The 10,022-nt window shown below is 52.7% G+C and overlaps 1 protein-coding gene across 1 annotated transcript in view; it reads right to left on the bottom strand.

Moving 5' to 3' along the window:
• The window catches only part of IL17RB (interleukin 17 receptor B), a 15,676-nt gene extending 5,689 nt beyond the window's left edge, over nt 1–9,987 (bottom strand). Inside the window, exons 1-8 of the mRNA XM_004715281.2 lie at nt 9,928–9,987; nt 8,300–8,324; nt 7,124–7,264; nt 5,795–5,922; nt 5,286–5,412; nt 1,765–1,812; nt 406–548; nt 5–70 (exon numbers count right to left, since the gene is read on the bottom strand). Coding sequence (XP_004715338.1) covers nt 5–70; nt 406–548; nt 1,765–1,812; nt 5,286–5,412; nt 5,795–5,922; nt 7,124–7,264; nt 8,300–8,324; nt 9,928–9,987 — 738 coding nt within the window. The remainder of the gene's footprint in view (nt 1–4; nt 71–405; nt 549–1,764; nt 1,813–5,285; nt 5,413–5,794; nt 5,923–7,123; nt 7,265–8,299; nt 8,325–9,927) is intronic.
• Between the last annotated feature and the right edge of the window lie 35 nt (nt 9,988–10,022).

Here is a 10,022-nt window from a genome sequence, read left to right as displayed (position 1 = left end):
GTACCTGCACCACAGCGCCTTCACTCTCCCCACTGACCGGGACCACCACTGACGTCCTGGTTGGCTTGCTCTGTGCACATCAGTGAGACAAAGTCAAGACAGATCACCAGCTGCCTGTGAAGAAGCCACTCTTTCCAGCCCGGCTCGTCATGCGTGGGATGGTGTGTGAACCGGGATGCACTCTGTGCTTCTGAAACGGCTGCCTTTGGTTGCCTTCAGAATCACTGGGGCTTTTCCAAGGATGCACACAGGGACTGTGGGTTTGTCAAAGGACAATCCTCTGCAGTCTCTGTGCAGGGAGGAATTCTGCATCCCCCTGGAGCATCCACCATTTTTCCCCCATGAGGAAAGCTGCAGGAGGGTGGGGGGTGGGGGTGAAGCTACAGGACTGAAGGGGGAAGTTACCTCCCGTACAGTAGACAGTCCAAGAAGGCCACTGCTTTGGATAAGAGCCATATATCTGTCTCCAAGGGAGCTGGTTGTAAAATTCACTTCCACCGTCTTCTCATCCCTCTTACAAGCTGTGATGTTCGGATCCCACAGGCTCCCTAGGGGCCCAGCGAGAGTCGCATGACGAGCTGCTAACGCTTTCAATCTTCATCTGAATCCCCCAGGGGGCGCTACAAGTCAGGGACACGTCCCAGACTTGAGACCTGACTGCACTCTGCACTCTCAAAGTATGCGCTGCCCCACGTCCCCACTGTGCTCACAGTCGCTTCCCAGGGCTGCGGGCGCAGAGGCCTTGGGGAGGTTCTTTCTGTTCCCAGGCTGGTGAGAAGGAGCCACAGGCCAGGGCCGTATGGCTCAGAGCGCGGAGCTCGGCAGGATCAGCATGGCCACTGCTAGAACATTCTGGGTTCAAGGAGTCATCCATCAGACCATCGCTCGGGCCCGGCTGGGTGTCAAGACTGAGTTTTATTCCCGTGACTTGAGGAGAGGACTGGGTTTCCAGGAGAATGATACAAACAGGAATTATTTTGCTCTGCCAGGAGACCATTTCAGGCCCAAGTTCAGAACCGTCTTTAGGAGTTTGGAGCTAGGACAGCCCATGAGAAGAAGCAGAGCTCCAACTCTGCCTTCTTCCACCCAGCGCCACAGCTCAGCCTGGCAGAGTGCACAGGGTGCCTTATGAGCTGGATGCCTAAAAGATGGGTGCTGAACTCCCCAAATATCCATACCCCTCATTAGCATTCTAAGATTACATCCCTAGAAACTTATACAGCCCCTTGGAAGTTGGACCCTTGGGACCTGTTGTCCTGAGGGGCAGTTTCATGTGACTATGCTCCACGCCATACGCCTACTCAGACCCTGTCCTTCCCCAGCACGCTCCTCGAGCTGTGTCGTGAGAACTCCGTCCCCACTCCCGGCCTGTGTGTCCTCGCCGCCGGTAGTCCAGTGCCTCCGACTGTGCCCCTGCGGGCTTGAGCCAGCGTCTCCTTCCGCCGAAGGACCATGGTCCTGCTTGGAAGGAGGACAGCCAGAGTGCTCCTTAGAGGTGAGGATGGGGAGACTTGGTCTTACATACGTGGGCATGTTGTCAGGGCCTGTAGGACATCCTACTTGGTAAAGTAGACAAAGGAAGTCCCTCAGCGAGATAGAGGAACAACACGGTGGCTGCCACAATGGGCTCGGCATGGGAACCATTGTGAGGGTGGCGCCGAGCCGTGCAGCGTTTTGTTCTGTTGTGAAAGGGGTCGCTATGGGTTGTAGCCGACTTCAAGGCACCCACCACCACCACCAAAAGCAAACACTGCATTCACATACCTGCCTCGATACACTTTTTTTTGTATTTCATGATGTGATCCAGGCAGCCTGGAAGTGTGAATGAAAGTTTCACAGTTTAGGACAAGGGGTTCTCTGCACATTGGCAACAAACATGACTGCAGACACACAAATGCCATCACAAAGTGGCCCCAAGGCGAGGTGAGATGGCTAACTCCAAGGGGGCACTAACGTCTTACTGTCAGACAGGGCTCATCTGCCCACGACTTCCCCCAAGCAGACACTCCTGAGGACAAGACAACCCACTTTTACATGTGGGGCTTGGTAACATGTTCAGACACCCCCACCCCCGACCCCACGCCCTCCAGGGAGGGCAGACTCATGACGTGCTCCCAAAGATCAGGGTTGGGGCAGGGAGGCAAGGTGACTCTACCATGAAGAAACTCCACACAAGCTCCATCTCGGTGGAGTGATGATGCCTCAAAGCAGCAGTTCTCAACCCGGGGGTCGAACTACCCTTCACAGGGGTCGCCCGATTCATAACAGTAGCAAAATGACAGTGATGAAGTAGCAATAAAAATAATTTTATGGTTGGGGGGTCACCACCACGTGAGGAACTGCATTACAGGTGGCAGCATTAGGAAGGTGGAAAACACTGTCTCAAATGGTCTGTGGTGTCATGTGGCTGTCGCCTACCTGTTAAGATGTGATGAGAGGGCAGGGGGTGGTGATTTCACCCCAAACTAGCAACCCCATTCTAATGTCTAATGAGACAAACCCAGGTGGGGACATGCCACAGGATGGTTGCTGGCCTGCAGACAAGGCCACGAATAACAAAGACCTAGGTGCCGTCCTGAAGGAGCGACAGTGCAGGGTGGGATCCTGGGGCAGAAAGAGGGCCTTCGTGGGAAAACAGAACAGCTACATCACGCCTGGAGTGTAGCTCATCCAACGTCACCAACAACTGTCACAGTTTCTTGGCTTTGACCGGTTGTGGGACCAGTAACATCAGGAGATGTTATGCTTGCAGGAAGTAAGATGTGCTGGGACAACTGTAATCGCACAATCTCACAGCAAGACTCCAGCTGCCGCCCTGGGCTGCTGGGCCCTCCAGGGCTGAGGAGGGCAGGAGACCAGCGGGGCTGGGCCTTCACAGCCATTTCCTGTTTCATCCTCACAGCCAACCTGTGTCCAACACAGATGTGCTAGAGACCTGAGCTGGTCTCACAGCTTGGGCAAAAAGCTTCAGCATTCCATAGATCCCACCCTGCCTCTCACGAACAGCTGAGGGAAGAGGAAGGTGCTACAGACCCAACCACATGCCCTTACACACAGCCTACTGGGTGGCGGAGGCACCTGGAACAGGCATTTTGCATGGATGGCTCGAAGCATAGCCAAAGAGCATCGATCAAGAAGGACCAGCGTTTGATGTCTGGCTTCGCTTCCTAGGTGTGAACTCAGATCAAGGTAGGTGACTATGGGAGACTTCCGGGAAGATGGCGCTGAGGGCCACAGAGGACAACTCTGAAGACAAGAGTCCGGAGAGAGTGTCCAGAATGACCAGCCCACCTGGGGCCAAACCAAGATGGGAGTGGAACAGGCCAGTGATATGTGGGAAATCACCGAGTCCCTGAAGAATCCCAAGCTTAGACTGCTGACTTGGGGGCAGCACTTGGCACTCCATCTGAGCTGAATGTGGATCACTCATAAGGGGCCACACTGTGGTGGGGTGGGGTGGTGGTGGACTAGACCCGCTGCATCCCTAACGGCTGGAATAGGACAATGGCCTTATAGGATGCTCACCTTTCAGACACGATTACTGAGGACTAAAGGGGTGTATGTGTTGCTAGGTAAGCAGGACCTGGAATAGGTGACCCTGAAAGCAGTGGGGACCGGACTGATGGTTCTTAACACGCCCTTTCTTTCGTTAAACATGGAGGTATTTATCTGCGCTGTGTCGTTATCCTCATCAGACATGTGGCTATTTGTATGTTTTGGGTGGTTATATACAAATAATCCAGGATAGGTGACCTTACAGAGACAGTGATGAGACCGATGGTTCCTGGCAGGTATGGGACGAGAGGGGAGCCAACAATGGCAGGTACAGGGGGATTTTAGGTGTCCTAAAAGTGATGGTGAGGAGGGTAAATTTTCTTGATGCATCTGAACAATTGAAATGTATCTGAGAGGAATTACTGAAATGTAAACATAACTGTGGGTTAGGAGGAGAAAAACAAAACAACAAAATAAATATATATGCAACAAAGAAGCAGATGGACTTGGGGCTTCTGCTTAAACCCTGCCTCAGTACAAGAACAGTTTGTTCTAATAATGTGGTATTGTAGGATACTCACCTTCCCAACATGATCACTGAAGACAAACAGGTGCATAAGCAAATGTGGTGAAGAAAGCTGATGGTGCCCGGTTATCAAAAGATATAGCGTCTGGGTCTTAAAGGCTTGAAGACAAGCAAGCGGCCATCTAGCTCAGAAGCAACAAAGCCCACGTGGAAGGAGCACACCAGCCTGTGCGATCACAGGGTGTCGATGGCAAGAGGTATCAGAAGTTCAGAAACATACAACTCAGTGTGAAGAAGCATTGATGTAGTGGAGACCCAAAGCCCACCCACAAGGTAATTGGACAGTCCCTCTCAGAAGGGCCACATGGAAGGGATGATAAGTCCAGGGTGTGATGCAATGACGACCCACATGATCATCCACTAGTTCTTAAATATTTACTCCCCTTATTATTCAGGCTGCTGTTTGTTTTACCTCATCAATCAAGTTAGATTTGCGTATGTTCATTTGTTTACTTAATGAAAGACAAGATAGATAACCCTGCAGAAATAGCCACAGGAGTAGTGGTTCCCTGAGGGTATGGCAAGAGAGGAATGGGGAGCTGTTAGCATTGGTGACTGTCCAACTCCATTTCATGGGACTGAACAACAGAATTGTTGGTGAGTGGATATATGGATGGTGTAAGATATGTCAATAAAGCTATGAACAACAACAAAAAGATGTACAGCCCCAAGGGGTTGAGGGGGTTGGGAGTGCAAGCAATGCATGTGGGAGTGGGGAAGGGGCACTCTCTGGAACTGATGGTGAATACACAACTCCTACTTTACATGTGACTGACTGGCGGGGCGGGGGTGGGGTTAGGGAAGAAAGTGTTCTAAAATTGATTGTGCTTATGATTGCACAACTCTTCTTGATGTGATTGAACTACTGAATTGTGATATGCGGCTTTAGTGTCAATGAAATTGTTAAAAATAATAATAAAAACACCCTAAAAAAAAAGTACTTGAGTCTGTAATTCCTTCCTCTGTCAAAGGGGGCTTCCCTGACCTTGAGGTGTTAGGAGACATGACCCAGATGATGCCTGTCCAATACGGAACAGTGCCTAGCCCACAGGAGTGGAGACCGAGCTTCCCACTAGCTTCTCTGATCTAACCCTCGTCTCCACACTATTGTATCCGCATGAGAGATGAGGAAGTTGAGACTGGCAAGGCCACACACCACATCCACATAACAAGCATCCCAGCAAGGCGTGCACGAGGATGTTACCTGGTGAGGTAAAGTTCACAGACAAGGAAGGGCCATCTTCATCCATATTTGCAGGGGGTATGTTATGGGCCCCGATGAAGTAGACTGTGTTCAGCTCCACGGGGAAGCCTGTGTAGGAGAATGCCCACTGCAGGGCAGGGCAAAGCAAGGCACCTTGAGTTCCTGAAACACTGTGCCTCTGTGCGTGGCCCTCCACCACGCGCCCCACCCATCCTCTAACCGACTGCAGAAACTTAGGGACACCAAGGGAACTCCCAGAATTAGGGAAGGATAAAATCGCAAAGCCCATTCATAGCTTCAATCCATCTCCCCACACTCGGCTGATGGAGAACTGAGGCTCAGATGCTGACTTGCCCTGAGGCAGGGAACGGCGAAGAAGTCATGTGGGGTGTGCGCTTGGGCATGCTGGTCCAAGCCTGGGTTGTAGCTGCTGCTCCCAGACTGCCAGTCCAGGACCTCACCCATGCTCCCAGGCAGAGCTTGCCCACCGAGTGCCCCGACCTGCTTACTTTGCTGCCCAAGGGCCTGGTCTGCTGCTGGAAAGCCTCTGTGTAATTGCACCGCACGCAGCTGAAGGTGTGAGAATTGCTGTGGCTGGTCACGCAGATCTTGGTGGCCTTCAAGAAGCAGATGCTGGCTGCCAAGACAGGCAAGAGGGCTGTGGTTTATGTAGCTCAATGCCACACACTCTGCACGCCTATTCGCCATGCTCCTGAAGGCTGTTCCCAGTTTTCAGATAGGGAAGAGGACACCTGGGCAGTGTCTGGGAGCTCTGCCAAAGCTCACAGAGCTCATCAGTGGCAAAATACGGACACAAATGTCATCGCACCAGCCCCTTCCTGTGTCACTGGGAGCCTGGGTCTCACAGGAGCTCTACGATGTTTGGGGCTCTTTTAAGGGGAATGGGCCTGCCCTGGGGACCTCCACAAAGACCCCCAGAGTGTCCTCAACAAACCACGCAGGTCCTGACTGTGTCTCTGCGGCTGCAAATCCTTCGCCCCAGGATGCCCTCTCTTCCCATTCCCGACAGCTCAGAGCTTTGCTCCTCCAAGACTCAACTCATTCAGGATTGGCTCATCAAAAGCAAGCGTAAGCTGCCCCACAGCCTGACCTTGGGGGAACACTGAGACCTTGACGCCGGTCTCTGGGAGTAGAAAAGGAACGGAGCTACTGGAGAGCTCCTCCTAGCTCAGGGGAATCATCTCGTATTATTAATCTCGTCCACAGATGTCAGTGTACTGCTGTGTGACCCTTCACACTCCTGGAGCCAGCGGCCACCTTCTGACCATGCTGGGAGCCCGTTCCGCCTTCCTTTCAGCTCCTCCCCCACACCCGAGAGGAATCGTTATTCTGGCCGGATTCATTTCTCACTTTCTATACAGGAACCGCCTGGCCTTCGCAAATCCGCAGACCTATGTCACCGTGTATACGTGCAACCTTAGTCTGCAAGGTTCAAGCACAGTGTTGTGCAGGATCCCTTCATGAGCCTGCTCCATTGTGGGTGGGCCCCTGACTGCTGCGAAGGGTGCTACTGTGCACATGCTAGTATTTGGCTTTGGGTGCATGTGTATAGGTATTTCTGTTTGGTATGTGCCAAGGAAGAAGCCCCAGTGATAACCTTAGCTTCAGGGCTAAGGTTAAGAACTCGATCAGCAATTCAAACTGACCCAGCAATTATTCTCGGAAGAAAGGCCTGACAACCTGCTTCCATAGATTAGTTAAAAGACCTGCGGCAGCCTAGTCTGTCCCACGGCCGCTACGTGCCAGAACCAAGGTGCTGACACCTGGCGATGACCTGTGGACACGGCAGGGCTTCTCCTGGACGTTCGTAGACTCACCATCTGCCCGGAGTATCCAGCTTATGTTCATCCGCAGTGAATACTCTTCCGGCGCAACCCTGGCTTTAACAGGCTCCACACGGAGGTCCCGCAAGTCTCCGGGAATCAGAGTGTGTTGGACCTTCCATTCTGGAGACAGCTCTGGGAAAAGTCACAATGACAATCCCCCCTCCTCCAGGAAAGGCTACTGCCATCTCCTCCAAGTGACCTGCCCCCACCCATCTTCTCCACCCATTCTAATTCACTCCTCCTCCTCCTCCTCCTCCCTCCTCCCTCCTCCCTCCTCCTCCTCCTCCTCCTCCCAAAGGCAGGCCAAACATTTCTGGGCACCAGCAGCTGAGGGGACTGCTGAGCTGAGAGAAGTACTCTCAGTTTCCTGGCCCTGATGCTCCAGACAGCGCACTAGGGATCATTCTGAGAGTTTGTGTATCTAAAGTAAGGTGCTCTGGTGGTGTGGGTTATGCTTTGGGCTGCCAACCACAAGGTCAGCAGTTCAAATCCACTAGTTTTGAAAGGGGAAGATGAGGCTCTCTGCTCCCATAAAGACTTCCTTTACAGCCTTTACATTCTGCTCTGCCCCCTGGGGTTGCCATGACTCCACAGTGAGTGAGTGAGGGAGTGTGTGTGAGTGTGCAGCTATATTTATGAGGGGGCTTCACAGAGTACATGGAACAGTTCCACTGTCTTCTAATTCCATTTCTACAGACGTGCCATTCCCCACCTTTCCATCTACCTTCTTAGGTAGAAGTCCCCTGATTCTTAAACACTCCCATCTCAACTACCTGCCATCTTCTATAACCCTTTCTTCCTGTCCCCCGGCTCTAAGTGACTTCCTCCACAGCACTGGCTGTCCTAGTGAGGCGTGGCAGCAGCACCACTGTGCTTGGCAATTCCTGCCCTGCCTGGTCTCCCTTCCTGCTGGACACCAGCTCAGATGAATCACCCCTTTATTCCCTGAGGCTTCCGCCTTGCGTGAGCACACACATCTCCACATCAGCCCGCTAAGCGGTGGCTGTCCCCTGGGCCCAGCCACTGAGGACCCACGATCGGCCGGGTCCAGTTGTCTGAGGGGCTTTGAAACATTTGCAGACAAGAAGAATTACAGATGATAGAAATTTCCCACCAGCCCACACTTGCTATGTAAAGCCCCAGCTGCCTGTTCCCTAATGCACCTACCGTTCTCAGAGCCACACTGCACAGTCTGCAAGAGAGAGAGACCCAGGGTCACGCCACCTGCTGGCTAATCACAAACTGCTTTTGCCAAATAAAACACCCTCTTTCTCCTTACACATGCACAAGTGACAAACTTTCAAAGACAAGATGAGCTGATTCCGTTTCATAGTTTGGCACAGTAAGTACGCTCCCCCTCCGTGAGGCGAACCCGTGAGGCGAACTGGGACCACCGGCACACACGGTGAGACACTGGGACTTGGGGCCCACCAGCCGGTCATCACCTCACTTCTTGGCCGGAGGTGGATGCCAAGCCCGCCTCCTTCCCACCGAGACAGTGGCTGACTCCTTCACACTCATGTTCAACTCTGGGTTAGCAGAACGGTCAGGAGAATTGGTGGCGTTTTCTCTGGTGATTAACAGAAGATATCACTGACTGCAGGCCCGCGGGGCCGCCCTGTCTCTCCACAGTGTCCTCTCTTCTGACACCAAGAACTTGCCAGCTTCTCAAAATCACAGGCAGTTAGTTAGGTGTTTCAGCGTGTTTTCGATGGCGAAGATCTTTCAGGCGGTTGAATATCAATATCCAAGAGAGGCCAACAATCAACCCTTAGGCGTTAACAGTTTGAATCTTTGCATAAGAACAAAAAACTTGTACTTTGGTTTGGGGGGAAAATGCTGAACCTTAACAGTTAGGCAGCAGTAAGGGAAGAAAATTGAGGGTTTCTACTCCCATAAAGAGTTACCGTCTCAGAAACCCACAGGGGCACTCCCCGCCCCCCCATCCTACACGGTCACTATGGGTCGGCAACAACCCAATGCCCATGAGTGAGAAGTTCCAATGACAAAAACTATCAACATTTCTAAGCAGCTTGCAAGGTGAAGAGGACCAGGCTTTTGTGGCCCGAGTAAGCTGGATTTGGGGGAGATCACCTCTGTTTAAAACAACGAGCCACTAAACTAGCCGAGTTTTTTAACAAGGATTTGTGAGGCAAGTTCTAACAAGAAGTAAAGCCATGGCTCTAAACGCTCCAAACTCGGGCTTATAGCAACTAAGGCAAAAGGAGTTGCTATCTTCCTCTGGTGGAAAACATCACAAGCGCCTCCCGGCAAAGACCTCATAGGATTGAAGAGGTTTGTCTTTGCAAAACCACCAGCTGGTACCTCCATGTCTTCTGTGGGTTGTTTTTGCCATGCTAGGAGGTCAAGGATAGAACTTAGAGTGCTATTTGGGGGCAGGTGTTTCTTAGAGACCTGTTTTTTAGAGGAAACCTGCCCTAGGGCTCACAGATCAACCTTGCAGAGAGGCAGGGGGCATTGGACAGGCAGATCTTGGGCCCCATAGGTGAACAGATTCCAAGACCCGAGTCATAGCAATATCGAAGACTGGCTCTGTATGTGGTGTGGCGACCCTGGTACCCTTCTTACAGATGAGAGCACCGACTGAATCTAAAACACACGGTGACACTTGTGCCAAGACCTGTGATTCCCGGGTCCCTGACCTCACCAGCTTCACCGTGCAAGCCCGCCGGGCAGGGGTCTGAGCCTAGGGAGGATGCAGCAAGCGCGCAGACATGCCTCCTCCGGGTGGCCCTTAAGTGCCTCGGGGCAGCGTGGGCGAGGCGGGGACTTACCGGTTCCGGGGACGCGGCGCCCCAGCACAGCGCGGCCAGGCTCAGCAGCGAGAGGGACATCCCGGGGGCTGGCCCGCGGCCCACGGCTTGCGGCT

This window comes from Echinops telfairi, unplaced genomic scaffold, assembly GCF_000313985.2.
Source record: "Echinops telfairi isolate 266 unplaced genomic scaffold, ASM31398v2 ScPeMD7_7420;HRSCAF=8458, whole genome shotgun sequence".
In the NCBI taxonomy this organism is placed as follows: Eukaryota; Metazoa; Chordata; class Mammalia; order Afrosoricida; family Tenrecidae; genus Echinops; species Echinops telfairi.
The sequence above is the reverse complement of the archived record's forward strand: the minus strand, read 5'-3'. Positions and strand labels throughout refer to the sequence as shown.